At 39.2% G+C, this 21,606-nt stretch overlaps 3 protein-coding genes across 8 annotated transcripts; 1 reads left to right on the top strand and 2 right to left on the bottom strand.

Annotated features, from left to right (window-relative positions):
- Nucleotides 1-2,596: 2,596 nt before the first annotated feature.
- On the top strand, nt 2,597-5,672 carry LOC143893547 (uncharacterized). Its single transcript, XM_077399065.1, has 7 exons — nt 2,597-3,001; nt 3,320-3,951; nt 4,063-4,135; nt 4,461-4,608; nt 4,708-4,905; nt 5,117-5,335; nt 5,550-5,672. Exons 1-7 carry the CDS (start codon nt 2,900-2,902, stop codon nt 5,576-5,578), a joined length of 1,401 nt encoding a protein of 466 aa, XP_077255191.1. The 5' UTR covers nt 2,597-2,899; the 3' UTR covers nt 5,579-5,672.
- A 96-nt stretch (nt 5,673-5,768) lies between these two features.
- LOC143893550 (uncharacterized) lies at nt 5,769-7,800 on the bottom strand. 2 transcript variants are annotated; one of them, XM_077399083.1, is made up of 3 exons: nt 7,468-7,800; nt 7,055-7,354; nt 5,769-6,982 (listed from the first exon to the last, which is right to left on the bottom strand). In XM_077399083.1, exons 2-3 carry the CDS (start codon nt 7,343-7,345, stop codon nt 6,401-6,403), a joined length of 873 nt encoding a protein of 290 aa, XP_077255209.1. In that variant the 5' UTR covers nt 7,346-7,354; nt 7,468-7,800; the 3' UTR covers nt 5,769-6,400. The 2 variants fall into 2 exon arrangements, with proteins under 2 accessions (XP_077255209.1, XP_077255204.1); XM_077399078.1 differs by having other exon boundaries at nt 7,472-7,796.
- A 1,328-nt stretch (nt 7,801-9,128) lies between these two features.
- LOC143893174 (uncharacterized) lies at nt 9,129-21,558 on the bottom strand. 5 transcript variants are annotated; one of them, XM_077398270.1, is made up of 10 exons: nt 20,599-21,558; nt 20,233-20,299; nt 16,208-16,659; nt 15,846-16,129; nt 14,383-15,591; nt 14,031-14,320; nt 13,211-13,300; nt 12,886-13,093; nt 12,680-12,781; nt 9,129-12,579 (listed from the first exon to the last, which is right to left on the bottom strand). In XM_077398270.1, the coding sequence occupies exons 1-10, from the start codon at nt 20,614-20,616 to the stop codon at nt 12,240-12,242; spliced, it is 3,060 nt and encodes a 1,019-aa protein (XP_077254396.1). In that variant the 5' UTR covers nt 20,617-21,558; the 3' UTR covers nt 9,129-12,239. The 5 variants fall into 5 exon arrangements, with proteins under 5 accessions (XP_077254396.1, XP_077254405.1, XP_077254388.1 ...); XM_077398279.1 differs by having other exon boundaries at nt 13,211-13,288; XM_077398262.1 differs by having other exon boundaries at nt 12,886-13,300; nt 14,383-14,654; nt 14,727-15,591.
- Between the last annotated feature and the right edge of the window lie 48 nt (nt 21,559-21,606).

Here is a 21,606-nt window from a genome sequence, read left to right as displayed (position 1 = left end):
AGTTTGATCGCCGACAAGACGTGGACCTTCGATCCGGAGGATCCCTTCCGAAAATTAAATCATTCCCTCTGGATTCAAGTGAGACGCGCAACTCATATATACTACGTTTACGCGAGCGTTACTTTTGTATAAGTAACTTTACGATCGCGTAAACGTGGTATCAGTATCAGATACTTAGATGTTCGAAGTACCGCATTATTTTATATATGGATATCTCCAAACATCTATCTTATCAATATCAGCATCGTTTATCGTTGGTCTGAGGATATTTTATCCTTAAGAGAAGCAGAAAGGAACTAACAGCTCTCTTTTTGTCATCAAAACACTATTACTAAAGATGAAAGAAATATCATACCTGTATATTTCTTTCCGAAGATAACAAAAATTCTATTAGATCTCATTCGAGACCGCAGACGTATTCTATCTTTCGTTTATCGAAGATAGAAAAATATACGGTTGCAAATTGTGTAAAAGTAAAAAAGAAAAAAGCTAACTGCGTGTACCGTAACACCGCAGATTTTTGGGAATAAGAGGAAGGAAAATTTATTTTGACATAATGATAACTTATCGCGCGCGTTTAATGCCAGAGTTGCGAAATAACCGCGAAGTACGAGGAATATGGTGATTATCGTCCAAGACTCGTCCGAAACGTCATCTCCGAATCGCGCTTGGCGAAATACGGTAATTACGAGTACGACGAGCAGCATGAGAGAATGTACAGTCCGGACGACGGTAAATCGTCGGGTAGCGTGCCTCGTCACTTCCGTTCAGCTACGGAGGCTGTGGAACCGTGGATGCTTCCTGAAGTTCAAGACCACTTCGCCCGGTTAATCTCGCCGAGCTGCACGCGATCGCATCGGGAACCGTTAGTTCACTTCGGCACACTTCCGTGTTATTTTTATATGTCCCGCAAAGCTCTTCCCTCCCAAAAAAAATTGCGCGATAAAGATATTATCGGAATGAATTAATTAATGGCGCGTCTACAATGTGGTATTTATAATTAAAGATAATACGTATAAATTAAAATATTATATTAATTAGTATAGCAAATTGCAATTAATTAAAATCAATTTATTTATTTAACTTGTTTTATATATATTTTTTTTATTTATTTTTAACGTTTATCTCGACGACGTTCGCGTGCTTTGTAATCGCAGACTTGAAAATATTAAATACATCTAGTATATTAATCGCGAATAGATTTTAATATTTTGTTAATAGTACACTTCAATTTGCAAAGCTCAGCAATACAAATACTAAAGTGTAACACCGCAAGGAGGGATAATGAAGCCGTCGCTTGCTCGAACTTCCAATCGGACTGGAATGAGAGCTCGAAAAAGCGACGCCAAAAAACCAGTCCAAAAGGAAGCAGAAAAATTGGATTGCGCGATGAATTATTACATTTGACTTATAAATCAGACGAGAGTGGTAAGCAATAATTTCACATATGTTAACGATACGAATAAATTATACATCCGTACATCAGATTCCCGAATTTAGATACTTTTTAATAATATAGTTTACAATAATTATTTAGATAATTAAAAATTGTTTTTGAAAATCTTTTCCCACGTATATTAAACACCTTTGGCGACGAAAGGATTAAAATCAATCTTTAATTCGAAATATTATAGACATAATATCTGGCAATATAAATTCTTGTCGAAATATTGAAAATATGCAAGACGCATAAAATTATTCAACATCTCAAAATTAGTTTCTGAGTTCAAAAACTCTGATGCTTCTTTTATCCCTTACCATATGTATTGTGCGCTATTAGAGTTTCGTGAGAAATTAATGAGAACGTTCGCCCGTCATCGCCGATACACCGTCGAGACCGCTGCCGAAATGCAGCTGCAGTCCTGCATAGAGAGCGATGCCGTGCGCGACATATGGAATCCAGAGAAGTTTCAGCATCATCATCATCATCATCAGCAGCAGCAGCAGCAGCAACAGCAACAGCAACAGCAACAGCAACAGCAACAGCAACAGCAACAGCAACAGCAACAACAACAGCAACAGCAACAGCAGCAACAACAGCGATGCTATCAACAGAGCCAGCAATCGCGTGTCGCGCGACAGACGCAGCCTGCTGCCCAACACCATCAGCAATTCTATTGCGCGTTGCAGTATCAACCCTTGATCCTGAGAGCGGAATATCAGCGGAAACCGCTATTGTCACCTCCGTCTCTACCACCGCCACCGTCGCCGCCGCCGCCACCAGTTCTGAGCGCCGAAGTGCCGGAATTCTTCCCGAAATCGAACCTACCTCCGATAGCTTACAGCCTGAACTACGACAAAGAGCGCAAAGCTTGCCAGATACGCTACTTCCCGTCGTTAAATGACAGGAATTACCAAAACGAGCTGTTTCCTTATAACAGGCCGCAGCAGGAGGCCGCGGCGACCATTTTTCCGATAAACGTACGGCCTGCCGGAAAGTAAATTTTGTATGAAAAGGTCGCACCAGATGTTTCTGAAAGAACGTAGTCAGACTCTCGTACATAAGACGCTACATAAAATGTATATAGAATCGTAATTAGCGAAATGTACCTTCATAAATGTCAAGATAAACTCTTCGTCACAGTCAGAAATCGCGCCGGCCATATAGTGATCAAAACCTGCGATGCAATCAAAACCTGGCTGCATTGTATTCGGGAAGAAAAACGGTCATATCACGCTAAAATTAAGATTTAGCGCGGAATAATTTTCTCTGTTAACAAGAATGATTTTCACAATTGATTATTAATATAAAGTGATCATTTTAAAATATAAAATCTTTTAGCTATATGCAACTTTTCTTTGCGAACAGAACGCCAGAGTGTCCACATTACCAGCGACACACACAGAGGCAAACGTGTATCGTTCGCCACAGGAATGGATCCAGAGAGTGGCACCGCCGATGCAGCTACAGTTGACAGCGTCTTCTTCGTCGTCACCTCTGTCAATCTGCACGCCGCTGCAACCGATTCACGATGCTGCGATTGCCCATCGTCCTTTGCAGGTATTTTATTTTTAACATAAAAAAGATTTATTTTATATATTTTTTATATAAAAAGATTAAGATATTCAAATCGGAAAAAATTTGAAAAATTAATCTATTAATTATTGTTCTAAAATATAATTATTATCCATATATTTGAGACGAAAGAGTGAGGGGAAGACAAATAAGGAATTTATATTACACTTATTTTTCATATTACACAATTGTTATTAATTATTCTGAATTGAAATCGATAATGCCATGGTATATTCCCGTTATTATTAGAAATTCTCACAAAACTATATATACGCATAACGGGTTTGAATCATAATTTCGCAGATCTACGAGAAATTTTTGCCTTGTACTCAGCCGAGTGCAACGACACCCATACCTGTGTATCAACGACCGATGGAATTGTACCAGGAACCGCTGCTGAAACGGAAGAATCAAGGAGTTGACTTCAACAATCTCATACTACTGACGAAGAACAGCATCAAGACGCGACGCGGCCACTCAAAGCCCGCTGTTCAACAGCCTTTTCTTCTGCAGGATTCCAGACAGAGCCTGAAAACCTCCAGTCGCAACGTGCAGGTACAGTGGTTCGACAGGGATCACTGTGCGAAAAAAACGAAGGAAGTTGTAACTGTAAACACTCTCGTGTCCGAGCTGCGCAGCTTCGAGGAGAAGTACGAATATTGCAGAGGAGCCGGCACCAGCTGGAAAACGGCCGCCGAATCATCACCGCAAGCCCAACAAAGGTCGTCTGAAACTCCGTGCCGGTTGAAAGATAGAATTTTTGGAAACGAAAGCTCGAGATGCAGATTGAAGGACAGATTCTTTGAGAGCGAGAGCTCGAGATACAGGGTTTCGGATACCGAAAAGAAAGACGAGAGGACGAAGCGGCCGCTTTACAGAGATGTTCTGACGAATGCCTCGAACGAAACGGTCCTGGATAACGCCTTCGAGAAAAGGTACGTTGAAGTTATTTGCCGATTTAGTTTTAAAACTTCGGTTGGTTTGTCATGGCAATCATTTTTTCTAATCAAATTCACTTGCAATTTGAGTCTTTTGTGGGTTTTCAGATACGACGAGCTCGAACAGCAAGCGATGGAACAATACAGGAACTCGGAGGAGTCGTTAGCGCTCAAATATCAGGTAACGATCCAAATATTAATCTCATGACTGAATATTTCCGCCAAAGGTGAATCGAAAGGAATTGGCAAGAATATAATGATTCATCATCGACATCAGAGAGATCGGATTTAATCCGAATAAGCTGAATTATTATGATTTCTTTTTACCAAACGACGTTTTATTGCAGCAGAAAGAAAGCAATTTTTCAATCAGTTCTCGACGCCGGAAATGGGATGCTTAATTTCATAAATGCATTCTTATCGATTCGTTATCATTCAACCATTTCCATATTTTTTTGGAATATTATTAATTATTATACTGATATTTTTACATTACGGCATTGCAGGAATTGGAACGTCAAGCGATGGAACAGTATAGAAATAGCAATGTGGGAGATGAAAAGCGCTCGATGGATCAAGATTGTCTCGATGGACAAAGATGTCCGAAATACGGACACTGCAGTTCCAGCATGAAAGGACATTCGGGGAAGAAGCGTAAACATGGCGTTTCTAAAATTACTATATATAATAGATGTTATAGATAAAGTTTAATATTCTTCGATAAAAATAATGTTTTAAATAACGATCTCTTAGGTTCTTGTTTTCCACAAATCACTCTGTTGAAGCCGAAGGGCAAATCCTTGCCGAACGTCTGTCACGGATCGTCGTGCAGTGACAGTAATCGTCAAGCAGCCATCGTTTCAAAAAGTTTATCTGCATTGACTGACGGATCGTCGAAGGAATCGAAAAACATATGTAAGGGTGCATCAGGAGATAAAATCGATACGAGTGGTGAGTCAGTTATTAATAACATCGCGAAAAAGTATTAGAGATAAAGCATGGAAGAGCCACAAGAAATAATGTATGATAAAATTACTCGTATTATATTGATATAATAGATAAAACCTATTATTAAATAAAATTAAGTGCTGTAGTATACATCAATAAGCTGTATAATAAGGAAGTGGATTCAAAATTATTATTGCTACATTGATTTTTAAAGTCTCAGTTCGAACATCGTTGAAGCGGCGTCTGATACCGATGTCACCCTTCGAGCGCAAATCAGAGGCCAGACGAATAATGAAAGCGACGGAACTGCGCGGTATCTGCTCGTTCTCCCAAACAAGAAAAAACGTGCTCGACTATTATCGGACCTCCGAAATCGCTCAGAACGGCAGCGGTGACGAAAATATAACGATCATACAGTCGCCCGGCACTAAAGGTATAACAGCATCAATTATCTAAGAATATACTAATTGTAAGTGTGAAAAATATTGAAATATCTGTCGTCAGAATATCTTTACTTCCCCGCTATCACTTTTTCTTATTTTTATTTTTTGACATCGTTCTAAGTACAAAATTATTTGTAAAAAGAATTTGTTTTCTTTACTACACGGTGTTCACGTTAAAGAGGCTTTGCGGTCTGATGTTTTCAGTTTGGTTGTCCGGATTCTGGACTGCTTAAGAGGTTCAACGAATTTCTTTAGAGAAAATTCAGACTATCGAGGTTCTTTTGCGCGAGGAGACTATGTCGATGAGTTGAACCGAAGAAATTCTTCAGACACAAAAAGCAAATTGTGATTTGTAATATAATTAATATTAATAGGCACATATATATTATGAATATGTATGTATGGGAAGTAAGTTATAGCGCATTCATGTGATACACATATATTGATACACAATTGAAAAGACAGTTTACATAAATCTTTTCAAGAGATAAATTATCGCTTGTAAATAGTGACCAGATACTTGCAAAATGCATTAAGCATATCTATCTGCTCATAAGCACTTATTATATATTTTTATATTATAAAATACAATGCTGTAAAAAAGGTAACAAAAATCTCAACTATGTTATTTGATATCCAGAGGATACGCGATATAGTCTATCGAGATCTACGTAAAATTAAAATTTCTGAGAACATATCTTTGGAAATTATTCTTTTTCAGTCTTCATTATTTAACTCTTCGAATCATCTGTCATGTAAATGGTAATACGTACTCCAGTAGTACGGTACAAATGAGAGATAAGGTACAAAATATATATATAAAAATCTTATCAGACTATATAGTAAAAAATATTCCATCTCTTTTTATAAATATACTCTGACTTTTACGCAAAACGCACGCATGCATATTTTCATACATCTAGCGATAGAGTAATTAAATATATTGCTCGAACATCTGCATCGAACTAAAGTTCATTCTTAGAATATATGGAAATATATTTTATGTAATAGAAGAGCATTAAAAAAATTGAATTATTTTCTTTTACGGAATGAGTTTACCAATTATCGAGAAACTCAAATCCAGTCTTTGGTATACTCCTCTCTTCCTCTTCTTGATTCAATTGAGACGACTGAAAGCTACTGTAAGAGCTGGGTGTCTCTAACAGAGCGGTCGATTCGTTTATGTCGCTCGATTTCGTTCGCGATGTCACCACCAAGGTATTTGACTGACTTTTATCCGTGTCGGAATCCCTCACCAAACTCTCCATATCGTCCTCGATGTTGCTTTGTAACTTCAACAAAGAGGTCTTGTTGATCAGTTTAGCAAATATACTGTCAGAGCGCTCGCTGTCCATTTCATTCGTCAGTAAGTCGCTGCATTGATCGTTCTCGAATAGACTGCTGGTGTAACAATCCGGCGGATAACGACTGACTTGATGCGCGGAACTGTAACCATCGCTTGGCGAACAATTGTTTCTCTGTGCCTTCACGGGACTAGAAAAATGCGGCATTTCTCCGAAGTGGCTCCTCATCGATCTAGATTTCATATCTTCGCTAGAGTCTATCAGATTAAGATTCATTTGCGATTGAGTCATAAATGAAAATGGCGCCGAGTGCTCGTCTCGCCATCGTAATGTCTGTAAACACAGTTGTCAGTTTATTATGAAATTTTTCCCGCAAGTATTAACGATCCTACCTACTGTACTCACAGAACCGGTTTCGTCTATGACATATTTCTTTCCAGTTTGTATGCGAAGGTTCGGATACCATTCAGGTAACTCTTTGGTTAACTCGACCTTCTTCAAGGTGTACTTCAACGCTACCTCGGGCTGAATTATAGTCTCGTTGACGGCTTGATTGCGCTCCGCCGAACTCAAGGTGTTCCACAGCCCTTCGTAGGCCTCTTTCGTTGCAGTTATATCCTCGCCGATCCTCCGAGCTATAGGATTTATACCGTGAAAGTATTCCTCCGCTCTCGCAGTGAGAGTGCTGGAAGTCATTCTGTTGGGCTGAAATATAAAAATTTGCCAATGGTGAAGTCAACCATGGTATAATCATCAGATGTGTATAAAACGTGAAGAGCAAATCTACAACTATCAATGTTACATCCCGATATACGTACTAACTTGGATAACGACAAAAGGAGCGGGCGTGTATTATGTCGACATAATAGTTATCGATTCTTTCGCTGTCACAAGATAATCGAATAAATGCTGGACGAGTGCCCCGAATGCAGAACACACGTGAACTGTCATTGTTAAAGATCACATTCTCAAAAATACAAGTGTTAACCGCTGAAATAAACGTGTAAATCGAGGATAGTTGTAGAAGCCACGATCGGCACGATCCAATTTCTGCACTTGACAATGACAATATTGACGAGGGAGCATGCTGCCATCAAGCGGTCGGCTTTGCGCAGCTTGAAAAACTTGCCTACGCGCTTGCGCCTTCTTCAGAGAATAGAGATATTCAGAGATATTGAGAGATACCCCGCAAGTAGGCCTGAAACAGCCGAAACAGGCGTAAAAATCAACAAAATTTACACGATGTTTTACGCTAAATTTTTAGCGCGTTAGAAAATATAATAGTAGCTTGAAAAAGACTACTGATTCTTCATTGATAAAAAATTTTTATAAATTTATTTTACTATAATATATTTCACTCGGAGAAATTAATTTTTATTTACACATACGCGCGCACGCGCGCGCATGCATATTATATATATTCTATTCTACATATTGATAATTCAATTCGAAGAAACAAGTAATCAGTTATTAATGTTTTAATATGAATTGCGCGCAAGTCAACAGACAAGCGTGTCCAATTTTTTACTCGCATGTAAATGAACGCCTTCCCCTCCTCCATTCTCGTTAAGCGAGATAGCTCATTGATATAAAGAACATAATATGCTCCGCCTAGTCTATCATCGCGCAGGACACAATCGAGCATGTGCGCGCATAAATATCTCTTTCAGACTGACCAAGTTATCTTGTTCGCCGCGAGCAAATGTATTTGGACGATAAAAACTGTTATTATATAGTTGCTTTATCGCAACGACTGGCTTTTATGTGTCTCCATTTCTACCAATACAATTAACTTTAATCTTAATTCAACTTAATTTTTATTTTTCTCTATCTTTACCAATGCAGATAAACTTTAATCTCGGTTTAATTTACTTTTTATCTTTTTTTAGTTCTAAGAATTAGATGTTTTCACATCACATAAAGAACTTTTAAAAGTGTAATAAAAGCTTCTTGAAAAATTAGAAAAAGATAAAAAATAAATTAAACTAAAATTAAAGTTAATTTGCATTGATAGAAATGGATATTAGAAAAAGATAAAAAATAAGTTAAATCGAGCTTAAAGTTACTTAATATTTAGAAAACTGCGAGTTCAGTAGGCAAAAATATTTCAGACAAAAGTTGCATGGTCTGGAAAGGGACAAGTATATATATAATTGTAATTAATTTTCGAAAAAATCGATTTTTTTAAGTCACAGTCATCGCCACGTTTTTAAATAAAATTATGATTTTGATTCTTTTAGTTTTAGTTATTCTGCATGTAGAAGTATTAAAGTTATAAAAAAATCAATAGTTTACGAGATATTTTATCATTTATATATGCTAGCACATTTTGACATAAAATACAAAATATCTCGTTTTTTAATAAACGTACCTCAATACATTTATGTACAGAATAAATATAAGAGATGAATATTAAGTGATATCATTGATGTGTGATTTTATAGCTAATGGGTAGGGAAATTACAATAAAAGAGTCGAATAAAAAAAGTAACATGTCTATATTATTTTTCTCCTTTAAACGGCGTGAATTGTTCGAGGAACTAAATAAAGCTAAAATGTTTTTAGACATGTGAAAGGAGAGATTAAATAACGTCTCGGAATCTCGCTTTGTATTCGACTACAAAAAAACAAAATCATTTAAATGTGTTCATTTAAATATATTTTAAGAGTTTTTGCTTAAAAATGAAGGTGAACAATACAATGCCCAACTGTTCTTGTACATTCGGATTGCGACGGAAATATTCATATATATATATATATATATATATATATATATATATATATATATATATATATATATATATATATATATATATATATATATACACACACACACACATATATATATATATACACATTATTCTTTTTATTATTATACACACATATACAATATTTTAATATCTCATTATCAGTCGCTCGCGATGATAGTTTCTACAAATTCGACAGACAAATGGCTGCTTATTTAAAGTGTAGAAATTAATATAAAGAATGATATAATATATACGTAAAGAATAAGTATAATAGTATATTATGAGAAGATATATGTAGAAAAAGTGTGATAATATAAAGAATGAAAATACTTATTTGCATGTAACCATGTAACTAATAGGAATGATAATAAATAAAAATTACATATGATATATGATGCGAATATGATATCTTTATAAAACATTTCTTAAGTATAAAGGAATATATTTTTAATCACTTTTGTCTTTCTTTTTACAAAATGTATGTACAACTTAGTAAGTTGTGTTTTGATATTTTGACAATTGCAAAATAAAAGCTTTTTCTCATAAAAAAAAATTGAGAGATAGTTTTCTCATCAACGTATCAACGCTGTTCGTTTCAAGAATTGTAATCTTTTTAAAAGGGTCTACCCACCCTGACTGTTGAGAGAAGATATTTTTAAGAAATTAAGGATTGAATTAATTACACATTTTGACATTAAAAATATTAGTTCTTCTTTCCGAAAATTCATGACTTTTTTAGAAAGCCAAAATGTTAAAAAATTTGTGTCTTTGCCAGATTCTAATAAATAATACAGATTTTTCAGTAATACAATTTCAGATCAAATTTTTGGAAGTTCTACGCTTAATTAAAATTGCAGAGATATGTGACGGTAAACATTTTGTATGAAGAAATTAAATATTTCTTGTATTCTTGTAAAAAAAATACAAAAAATATTTAATTATATATATTTTTAACATAAAAATGTTTATTTTTTTTATCTATCTAATTTTCTTCAATTATTCTCAAAATTCCGTTGCCCAAACAGTCAAAATGAGTAAATCCATTAAGATGGATATAACACAATATTAGATATAATTTTATCAATATACTCTTTTCAAGCATCATTTTTTTGTTATCTGTCAAAATAATTCTGTCTGATTAGGTATATCAGACGCAATTTATCGCATATATTGCACATGTAAAATATTTTGTCGTGTATTAGGTTGTACCATAACAAATTGCTGTTTTTACTGGGCAACATAAAAATGTTGTGTTAAAAAGAAACAAGTTTTTATCATCAGCATTAGGAATTGGGACTATCTAGATTTATTTGCGAAATTTGGATTCTCAGAGTAAAATTTGTGTATAATCATCACCGAATAATCATTTCACTAATATTTTATTTCACACAGTTTTCTCTGAAAATCGTATTAATGTTTCTATCTATTTGAGCAGTATTATATTGCAATTTCAAATATAGATAAACAAATATTCATAAGTCTTTCATCCCATATTATCCAGTTCTATAAAGAAGATTTTAAGCTTATATTTTAAATTTTATTCATCTGTCAATTTTAAACTGATTGAATACCAACAATTTTATGTAGTACAACCCAATATTTTATATTTGATACTGTCAGTATAGTTTTTCAATGACAGAAAATTGTATTTTTCATTAAGTACATCTTAAAGCTAAAGCATTGCGATAATAATAAAGAAAGATTTAGCTATGCAATTACTTTTTGCTAAATAATTTATACACATAAAACATGTAAAGTTCAGCAGAGAAATTTTTTCTATTTTAAATCTTTATTTAAAAAAAATATACAAAATAATTCATGGTTCAAGATTCCTTTTATAACGATATTTTATGTACCTCATATTTTAACCCTTTAGCTACGAATGGCTACAGTGCATATCCACCGAGTACTGAGCTACTACTACGAATAGTCAATGTCTATGATACACAAGTGATATTTGCCGTGCTCACAAAACTAAAGTGAAAATAAATTTCCAAACAACACACGTGTCAAAAGCGTCTCAAAGTCATCTCAAAGACATCTTGAAGATGTCTGAAACACATCTTTTAGACACGACGTAAGGCATCTTTTGGATCTCAAGAATGAATTTGGTGCATCCCGAAATGTATTGATAGTACTGAAATCCATAATTCTCACATTATGTAAATTTTCAATATTGTCAGTACATTTCAAAATGCATCTTTAGACACATGTGTTGTTTGGATTATTACAACAAAGCTATAAACAATGTTCATTTATCTATAGCAATAACAAGTAAAATAAAGTTAAGATATGAATTTGATCGCATCATTACAAACTAATACTTTGTCCGCGGCAAAGCACACTCGCGGTTCTCCCGTACGACAATAGCGTTTCGTCGGCCAGCGCTCTACCGTAGCAAAAGGGTTAAATTTCTAGATTAACTGGGTCTTAAAATCTTTTTTTTATCAAAATGTAGTATAACTTCAATCAGAAAAGTTTTATGCGAGGAATACTGTATTGCTTTAAGTCTACAAATATAAATTAACAAATTTTACGTCTAAGTCAGTCGTCAACCATTTTCTTTTTGAAATAAAATAATAAAAAAAATTCACAAATAAATGTCACATATATTTCCTATATAAAGAACATATTTCAATATATTCTTTATGTATAAAACGTTACATTTATGACGACTCTACTTAAACTATTATATATCACGGTTTTCTCTTTAGAAATCAAGACGCTTCATGTGTCATGGTTCATTGGCAATACAGCAACAAGTAAAGCAACTTGAACAAGATATAACCAAAGAGCGTGATTGCACACGTGGAGTAGGCCGAACGCGAGTTTATTCGCGGTTACCCGTTCGATATATGCTTAAGAGGACCAAGACTTAATATGGAGGTAGCACCAAGCGCACCCAGATTGCAGGTGCTCGTATTTCTCGCGCCGTCTATCGTGATGATCGGTAAGCCGAAGTAACCACCAGTTTGAGCACTTAGCTGCGACAACGGTATGTAGCTTTGAATACCCAAGTTTGCCAAGCGATTTAGAACATGCGGCGACTTTAAATCCACGACCGGCAAAGCCAATTCCGTGCCTCCGTTTTGTGCCACGGTATCAACTTCTTTGTGGTAAGCCTGCTTGTGCGTCGTCAACGCCTGAACTGTGGGATATTGAGCTGGACAGAGGTTGCACCTTAAAAAGCAAGAGAGGAATCAGTTCTATTCCCGTGTTCAAGGGAATTAGACTTATTCGAAGAAAAAAAAAACTCATGAGCGAGATAATTATAACTCACCTGTGAAGCAGTTTGCTGGTCGTTCGATGAGTCGCCATATGTTGCGTCAACATATCTGAATTTTGAAAGTTTTTATCGCATACTTGACACGTTAATAATGCTCTGGAAAAAAATAAATATCTCATTATGTTTCGAGCTAATTCGTCGATTAGTAAATCTAATAACAATTATGTAACAACACAAGCGATGATATAGACGATTCTTACCTGGGTGGCCGACCTCGTCTAACCACTGGTATCTGTGGTGGCGTATCCTGCGTAAGATCCACGGTCGGCGGTCTCGGCGGTCGCTCAACTTGGTCATTGATTGGCGATTTGTTTTGCTTGTTTTGCGGAACAGCAAACTGCCCTTGTTCTTGTTGCTTTCTTTGTGAACTAGTTGGTATGATAGAAATAGCAGAATTCAGATTGAGCGCTGTAACATTTAAAGGCTGCTGTGAAGGTGGTGGCCTCTGCTGCTGCTGGGGGGGTATTTGCTGTTTGTTTTGTTCACTTGTCTTATTTTTATTTGCAGCTGGAGTAACGGTTATACCTCGAGCCGCGAGGACATTTGCAACTGCCTTGGCGTCGGATTTCTTTCCCCCCTGGTTTGACGCGTTCTGGATTTGAGCTGGGATGGAACCTTTAGATTAGTAAAAAGACAACGCTATTTTACTGTAATGTACCCCTTCTGCGAATACAGTAACGTAATAATTCCCTTTGAAAGATCCATGTTCTTTTATATACAATCGCAGCAAATGTATGCAACAAAACACAATAAACGGATATCAAGGCTCCTGGATACTCGCCGCGGCCAAAGCGAGAAGTGACACGTTGAGAATTCTTGCGTGCCATTTCCAAATAAAAAGATATTTGCATAAAATAACATTTTATATCACTTCAGCACACTTCGAAAGTCTAGCCCTTTTTCTTGACAGTTAATAAACAGCCGTAAAATGAATGTTATACGAAACCTAGTCATGCAGGCTTATGTAGAAAGGAAAGGGGTAGATCTCGGAATATTTCTGAAGTGAGCTGAAGTGTTATTTTATGTATATCTTTTAACTTGAAAGTTACACGCAAGAAATCTCAGCGTGTCATTTCTCGCCTCTGACGTTACGATCTCACACGACCGCAGCGAGAGCCCAGGAACCTTAAAGCAGCTCACACTAAAATTAAATTAAAAATTGCAAATATAACAAACGTATTTTTTTTTCTTTTGTAAAAGCAACTGAAAATACTATTGAATAAAATCAGGAACCAAATTTCATAGAAGAGGCACTTTACACAGGCGCATAAAAAAAATGTAAGCGGTAATAAAGATTGAGCAAAATGGCTGATTACAATCGAGTACTCTTTTGTTATAAACTTACCAGGTTGCCGAACACTTAAAGTGATTGAATCTGTGAGATGTATCGTAGAATCGTTTCTACTGGTTTGCTGCGTGGTGGCTCCCTGAACATTCTGAATAACAGGCAGTCCGTCATTTCTCTTCTGTTGAGCTATGACATGGCAGTCCGCATCTTCGTTTCTATCAGGCAATAGAACATCCATACGTCTTTGTTTCACAGAAGCGTTATTTTGTTGCTGCATAGTCTGTTGCAGGGGCCTTTTCATACGCTGGCGAGGAACTGGACCGGTAGCTTGTGGTAACCGTGGCGCCCTGAAAATCGAAGATACCTCCTAATGAAGATATTCGCGTCTGTATGCGAGGTCTATGATTACCTGCTGTTTTGAACAACAGATGCCGACGGATATCGTTGCCCCCGTGGAACTGGCTGAGGCATTTGGGGATGCATTTGTGGAGGCGCTATTTGAGAATATGGATTCGGTCCATATTGATACAAGTGCGCCATGTGCGGTGGATAGTGTATACCTTGTATACCTTGTGGACCAGGTACTCTGTACAACGGTGGTCGTCCTGGCGGTTGAACGAAATAATTTGGTGCAGGTATCATTGCGTTGGCTCCTGGAGGAAGACTAGGTGGCATTTGCGTCTGTGGAAGAGGCATACGCTGCACTTGCTGGGCCAGTTGTTGTACGGGTGGTGGTAGTTGTTCAAAGTTTACCGGCGGTATTTGCATTTGCTGGCCAGTAGGACCGCCCGGTGCCGCTGCTGCTACCGCCGCATTATACGTCGGTGAATTCGTCTGATGCGGCGACGTTAAGGGCGAAGTCCTACTGAGGTGATGCGAACCATTTGTCGACGATACCTCCACGGGTGTAACGGAAACGGCATGAGGCGAATGTGTGGTTTGGCCCAAATGTGATGTATTTGTGTTCGACGGCAAATGATGAGGCGACAATTGGCTCACGCTCGGGGAGAGCGGGGTACCGTGTACTTGTGCCCGATGTATCGACACTTCCATCGTTGAATGGAAGATGAGATTGGCGCATTCCGGTATATTGCACAGATGGTGACCGGCTTTGCTACGATGCTCATCCAGATGCGCGATGTCCTTGAATTTCTCATTACAGACACGACACGTATTGACGGTCTCCGCCAATTTCTCAAGGGGCACATATTCCGCCGTTTCGCCAGACGACATATTATTCGACAACGACACCTCGTTCGGATTACGCCTGTGATGTTCGATGAGAAAGCTCTGCAAAATTGATCCAGCGTTGTCCATGTTCGCATCGTTATCTCCCTGTTGTTCGCTATCTTCCTTGTTGAAATCTTCATTGCTCTTGTTCGATAAATCGGCGGACAGTTGATTCCAGTTGAAACCTTGCGTCTGCGATGCGTCAGTTGACTCCCTGTTCTTATCTTCATCGTCGCGTTCGGTCGCGTGATTGGAAAATGTGAAAGACTTTGGATTAATGCCGATGGCAGGATTCTGCTCGAGATTATGTATCGCGCTGGCTTCGTGATTTCCGTCATCTTCTTCTTTCACCGATGAACCGTCGACCAGTTGACTAGCTGACCTGGAGCTATAAAAAAACTAAATCCAGAAAGATATCGCGACTGAAATATGAACAGCGTAAATGCGAATGCTACCAAATATTTACACAAGCTAAAAAATTATATTAGGAGAGAGAGCTTTGCAATAATCTAAATAAAGTTAATTTGTAATATATTTTCACGTTTTCTTCTCGATTCTATACTCTAGTATTCTCATCTATTATAATAAATCTTAAATAAGAGAATTTCTATCTCACATAAATATCGCAATCTATCAACCTACCTCGACTGTTCGCCAAGTTTTTTCAAGTTTTCAATAGTTTCCCTGCAGGTCGCTTCCAAAGCATCCGTTTCCTCGTGATCTTCGGTTTCCGAAAGCCTTTTCTCGGAATTGTCAAAGTTATCGGTACTTTGTGCATCGTCGACATTCTGATCGTCCTTCTCAGATGGATTTGCCATATCACTCCCTACATCAGAGTCACTCTCGTTGATATCTGCGGACGGTCTTTCATTCTCTTCCAGAGGATTGCGAGGGTCGGCGTCCAACTTGACGCTGTCGTAATCATCCTGCAAATGAGATCACAAAAACAAGAAATGAAAAAAGATCTTCAGCTTCAACGCCGCACCGTCTAAAGAAAGACTCACTTGTTGATCCACCATCACGTTCTCAAAAGGTTCATTGATCGAGTTCTCCGCTGCCTTGTCGCCTCTCGGATCATTTTCCTTAGCACCTGCCACGTCTCTCTCCTGATAGTACTTAATGACCGGGTAAAAATTGTTGTTCACTACGGTAAAATCTTCCGATTCCGAGGATTTCTTCAGGGTGAGCTTCAAGGAATCGGCTACGCTCTGCTTCTTCAGGGTCAGCTTCAACGAGCCAGTCTTCTCGGGATCCAACCAGTACGTGTCCTTCTTCACCTTTACCACTTTCGGGTTTGCCACTCTCTTGAGGACAATACGCAGTTTTCTCAGGTGGGTGTCAATGTGGACGCGCAGCGGCTTCTTCGAGATGAAACGCTCGCCGCAAATGTCGCAATCCACCAGTTGCTGATCACTCAGGCTGTCGTCCGACGATTTGGGAGTGCCCTCACTCACGTCTGAAACAGAACGCATGGATCCCGGTCACTCTATCCACCTTCCCCGCCAAGAAGGTTACATCTTCCCGTGTCGTATTCGCGCGCCTGTATTTCTATTTCTGCTATTTCATTACACCGCGCGCACACACACCGTCACGCTTACGTGCGTGTAAAGTTTGTTTGGTGCGCAGAAGTTACATCGTTCTCTTGCGGAGTAGGGAGGGAAAGAGGGAAAGAGAAAGAGAAAGAGAAAGAGAGAGAGAGAGAGAGAGAGAGAGAGGGAGAGAGAGAGAGAAAGCTAGAGTGAGATTCAGCAGTAAACGTACCGAGATGGTACGTCGACAAAGGTAAACTGAAACGGCCTCTTCGTCCGCGAGACGTTGTCGAACGAGGTCACCCACGTCTTATACCGTTTTCCGTCACCAGTGTCAAATCGGCCGTTCGCGACTCGAGGCTCGAGCTCGAGGCTCGAGAGGCTCTGCCTCTGGCCTCTCGACACCGACAGGCGTGAGGCGACAGCCCACGACAGTCTCGACTTGACCACGATTATGCGCGAGCGCGCACTCACGTCGTGACGCGGAGCGGACGGCGGATCGCGGGGGAGGAGACGCTTTTCACACCGACACGGCGCGGCTACCCGGTTGTGTACACATTATGTATATATATTTATTTACATGAGGCGGCGTAAACAAATCGACGCGCGCGATCTGCACGCGCGACGGTGAGATCGGCGCGGCGCGGCGGTACGGAAGTACTCTCGCGCAAAATGGCCGACGCCGGAGAATAATTGCCGCCGCCGCTCTCGAGTCTCGGGCCACGGGGCCGCTTTCGTCCCGAGAATTGAAAACACGACTCGCCAATCGATACGCGGGCTAAAGCGCACGCCGCATTGGCCGCTTTCGTATCGGCGCGCGGGTTTCCCGCCGCCGATTGGTCGATCGGTCCGGCGCGGCGGCGCGCGGCAGCGTTGTTGTTGGGAGCAGCGTGAGCGTGCTTCGCGCGCGACGCCGCCGCGCGGCGAGTTCCGTAAGCTTCCCCTCCGGAAAATAAGTGCTCGCGGAGCGCCAGAATCCAGAATCCAACAATCCAGAATTCTCTTGTCGACCGACCGAATTTTTTAACTGTGGATCGATCGCTCTCTCTTCCCGTCCCCGATCCCGAGAGATCCGAGAAGAAAACATGCAGAGATTACAGATTACAGGCTTCAAGTTCGTTGACACTTGACACCCGAGGTACAAAAGTGCGGTCTTGAGAGGGGGGACGTATCCATTGTAGAATTTGTAAAGAAAAGAAAAAGAAGACAAAGGACACTTCGGGACGAGCAAAGTGAACCGCTCCGCCGCTCGTGTTGCTTGCCCTTGCCCCGAAATGTTCTGAGGAAAACCGAGACGGACAATGCGCGTTTACTCCGTAAAGTAATATACGGCAGAATGGCGATTGTCACGTTGCTCGCGGTGACGTGCTCGTCGACGAGAGTTCTCTATACCGGCGCGCGAAGAAGTAGAAACCGGAGTTCGCGATGAAACGTCTCCTCGTCGCGCGACCGACGACGTCGGGTGTTTATTGCGCGATACGATTACGCGCGCGCTTTTTTTGCCGCGTGTTTACAAATTCCTAACCTATACAGCCGACGCGGCTCGGCGCCGAAACGGCCATATATAGACGGATTTTCATTTCCCAAGTGCGCTCTCGCGCACGTTTCTGTCGAACGAGAGTTGATGAAAATGAACGAGAGTCGAGCGAAGATAACGCTAATGCTTGGTAATATGACGCTCTATAAGTAGGTGACATACGTATTTGCGAGATGTATCAAAGATTATAGGAAATCTTTTTAAATGTTAATCTTGATTTAAAGAAATAGGAGATATATAGATATATGCGAAAGGAAAAAAGAGGATATGTTGCTGAAAAAGCGCTTGAATAATTCGCAACGAGATCAGACGCTGTAGCTGTTGATGATAATCGTAATTTCATAATTTATTAGATCGTCTCTTTCATATATCGCAACTTTTATTAACATTTACAAGGAAGTATACGTAATGAAATGGTAAAAAAGAGAGACACACAGACTTCTTTGTGCAAAACAACAGAAACAGGGATATATAAATTACATATCGCTAGACCGACGTCCATAAAAGTTTGTTACAAAATTATAATAGTTCGCAAATTAACACAGAGTAACATAGAGTAATACTCGTAATCGTTATAAAGTATAATGCTATCAAAGAATCGTAAAAAGGGAATGTCAGAAAATCAATGAAAAAATCGGAAGAGAGAATAAACCTATATGTTCATATAAAATAGCGATAAATATATTCAAGACAATGTTGCTACGATTACACCGCTCGATTTACGCCGAAGTTATATAACATCGATGTTATAACTTCGGCGTAAATCGAGCCGTGTAATCCTAGTCAATAATCGTAATTCATATTGATATATGCACATCTATCGGGCACATCTATAAAGTGGATGTAGATGATTTTATTACAGATTTTCGATATTCGAAACATATCCAATATTAAGAGGATTTAGGGTTGATATTTTTCGCTGGACTTCTTTTGCACCGTTCGTCTTTTCTTTTTTTCTTTTCAACGCGGAGAAAAAAAGAAGGAAAGCTGACGCGTGCAAGAAGTTTTAGTTAAATATATATAAAGAGCAGATCTTTTTTAGATCTAAAAGATCTGCTCTTTTTAACTCCAGATAAGAAGCAGAAGCGATGTCGAAAGTATACAACAAGTACCATATAATGCACAGCTATATCGATTCTAGTTTATTGAAGATAAATTTTACAAAAAAAAAAAGTAACGGTGATATTGATAGCAACATTGATCAATTCACATAAATAATGTTCTTTCATGACTGACATATTGTACAAATGTAACGAAATTTTCAATCTTTAAATTAAATAGTAATAAATGAAATTAAAAGTAGCTAATAATAATTGAAAAATTTAAATTAAAGAATATCGATGTATTCAATATACTGCCCTGCTGAGGAAGAGTTATCTACAAAAACTCCAAATTGAAGAAAAAAAAACAGTTGAAAAATCTTTAATCCAGCCGTCACAATGTATGTCAATTGTTTAATTTTTTTCTTAAATAAAATACTTCTTGAAATTATTTTATGGAGCTAAAATTACAATATTTACATTGTAAAATATAAAAAAAAGCAGATACTGCATTTTTGGTTAGCATATACGTGTGTTTACTCATCACAAAACTGCCTATTTGAAAGCAGATACGGCAAGTGATACCATTATATCTCAATAATGGTTGCAGATTGCAGATACGATTTTTTGCCTAGTCCAGTGAAATCCTCGAGGTGGAAGATGAATCTATATACTTATAACTCAGAATATGAATGAATTTTTGCGGCTACGGCACTCTTCCTTAACAGGGCGGTACATATATAAATATAAAAAAAAAAATATATATATTTTTTTAAATCTTTCAAAAATATATCGTTCAATATCTGTGACGTAAGAAGATGGTGGTCATATTTATATACGTCAGTCCGTTTTACAGAATTATACTTTATAAAATTAGTATTAGTCTATGTTACAGCTGATTATTGTTATTACAAAACACGTACCGAAATTTTGCAACAGCTCCACAGCGCCGTCCTTATAGATCTTATTTTTTGCAGAAAATTTAAATTCCTGAAAATCGTGATACAATCGAATTATTTATTTTCGCAATCTGCGAAACAGATAAATCAAATAACTCGGAAGTCGTTAACGAGCGGGGGCGGAAGACTCTATATATGTCGATTAACATATCCCCCAACACTCGGGTCGCGCTTTATCAAATCTCCGCCAAGTTCATTCGAATTACAATAGACATACGCGACACGCGAGGCTCGTAGCGCGGACTCGGATAATTTTCCCATTTATAACTTTTTTCGCGCGCGCAATTAACGCGTTGAACGTAGGTAAAAGGTATACTGCGGCATACTTACGGACATTGTTATCAACATCGGCCTATCCTCGGATGTACGATCCCGTCGGGCGCGGTGATCGGGGATACGAACATCGCGTACCGCGTACCATCGGCGATCATTGGCCGACCGCGGGCGATTTGCGATTTTTATCGAGTTAGTCCGGAGTTCGGCGATCTTTCTCGATCGAGTCGCCGATTCGAGAGGGCGGGCGGGCGCTCTCGCCCTTTCGACTTCGGCAGTCGCACGAATGACCGCGACCGGCTCATATGTATATATATCAAAAAGCGGAGCACAAGAGGGAAGATTCGAGATTTTCGAGAGGCGCGCGAGGACACTTACGCGCGGCACACCGGCGCGTACGGCGCGGCGCAACTCGAGGCTCAAAAAGATTTCGAGTTAAAACCTGCTTTCGAATAATCGGTAAACGTTTTCAATGTTCAACGGTAGGTAAAGTCAATTAAATACGCGCGCTTATTTCTTGGATCTCGGCGCGTCGTCGGGGCGGCATGGCGATGATGGGGGTGAGAAGATCGGAGCCCCTTATCTCGCGGCGCGGCGCGGCGGCGGATCAACGTTTAAAGAAAAGCGAGGTGGTGTCGCGCGACGAACATGATCGTACTCGCGCGCTTTCCACGTGGGAGCTAGCCTTTTACACGCGATTACAAAATAACCGACGGTATCGCAACGTGATCACTTCCGCGGCCGTCCGTCCGTCCGTCCGTTTGAAACGGCACTGCTACACTCTGTCGTTCGCTTGAAAACGGAAATTCAATGACGTGTCGCGACGCGCAATCCCCGGCGGCGGCCGTGGCTACGATTCCGTCTCCCGTCGCCCTGTGTTCGCGTCCAGTCTGAGAGTTTATTATTAGTACCGAGATACCGATATAGGGGGTAGCAAACGATATAGGTGACGTCGATCGCGCACGAGCGGCAGGATAATTAACTCGCCATGAATTGTTGAGGACGGAGTTCGGAGTTTTCAGATGCGTCGTTTCGTAAAGAGGCGCGCGCTCGCTCGCTCGTGAG

The sequence above is a fragment of the Temnothorax americanus genome, unplaced genomic scaffold (assembly GCF_048541705.1).
Source record: "Temnothorax americanus isolate GAGA-0224 unplaced genomic scaffold, ASM4854170v1 Scaffold1, whole genome shotgun sequence".
NCBI lineage: Eukaryota > Metazoa > Arthropoda > Insecta > Hymenoptera > Formicidae > Temnothorax > Temnothorax americanus.
The sequence above is the reverse complement of the archived record's forward strand: the minus strand, read 5'-3'. Positions and strand labels throughout refer to the sequence as shown.

Excerpts from the sequence above, each read along its gene's own strand:
- LOC143893547 (XM_077399065.1), top strand. The coding sequence starts at position 2,900 with ATGCAGCTACAGTTGACAGCGTCTTCTTCGTCGTCACCTCTGTCAATC. Across the intron at positions 3,002-3,319 it reads TTGCCCATCGTCCTTTGCAG|ATCTACGAGAAATTTTTGCC; the intron begins GTATTTTATTTT and ends ATAATTTCGCAG. Across the intron at positions 4,609-4,707 it reads AGGACATTCGGGGAAGAAGC|GTTCTTGTTTTCCACAAATC; the intron begins GTAAACATGGCG and ends ACGATCTCTTAG.
- LOC143893550 (XM_077399083.1), bottom strand. The coding sequence starts at position 7,345 with ATGACTTCCAGCACTCTCACTGCGAGAGCGGAGGAATACTTTCACGGT. Across the intron at positions 6,983-7,054 it reads TCATAGACGAAACCGGTTCT|ACATTACGATGGCGAGACGA; the intron begins GTGAGTACAGTA and ends CTGTGTTTACAG.
- LOC143893174 (XM_077398245.1), bottom strand. Across the intron at positions 16,130-16,207 it reads ACGTGATGGTGGATCAACAA|GATGATTACGACAGCGTCAA; the intron begins GTGAGTCTTTCT and ends TCTCATTTGCAG. Across the intron at positions 15,592-15,845 it reads AAACTTGGCGAACAGTCGAG|CTCCAGGTCAGCTAGTCAAC; the intron begins GTAGGTTGATAG and ends GTTTTTTTATAG.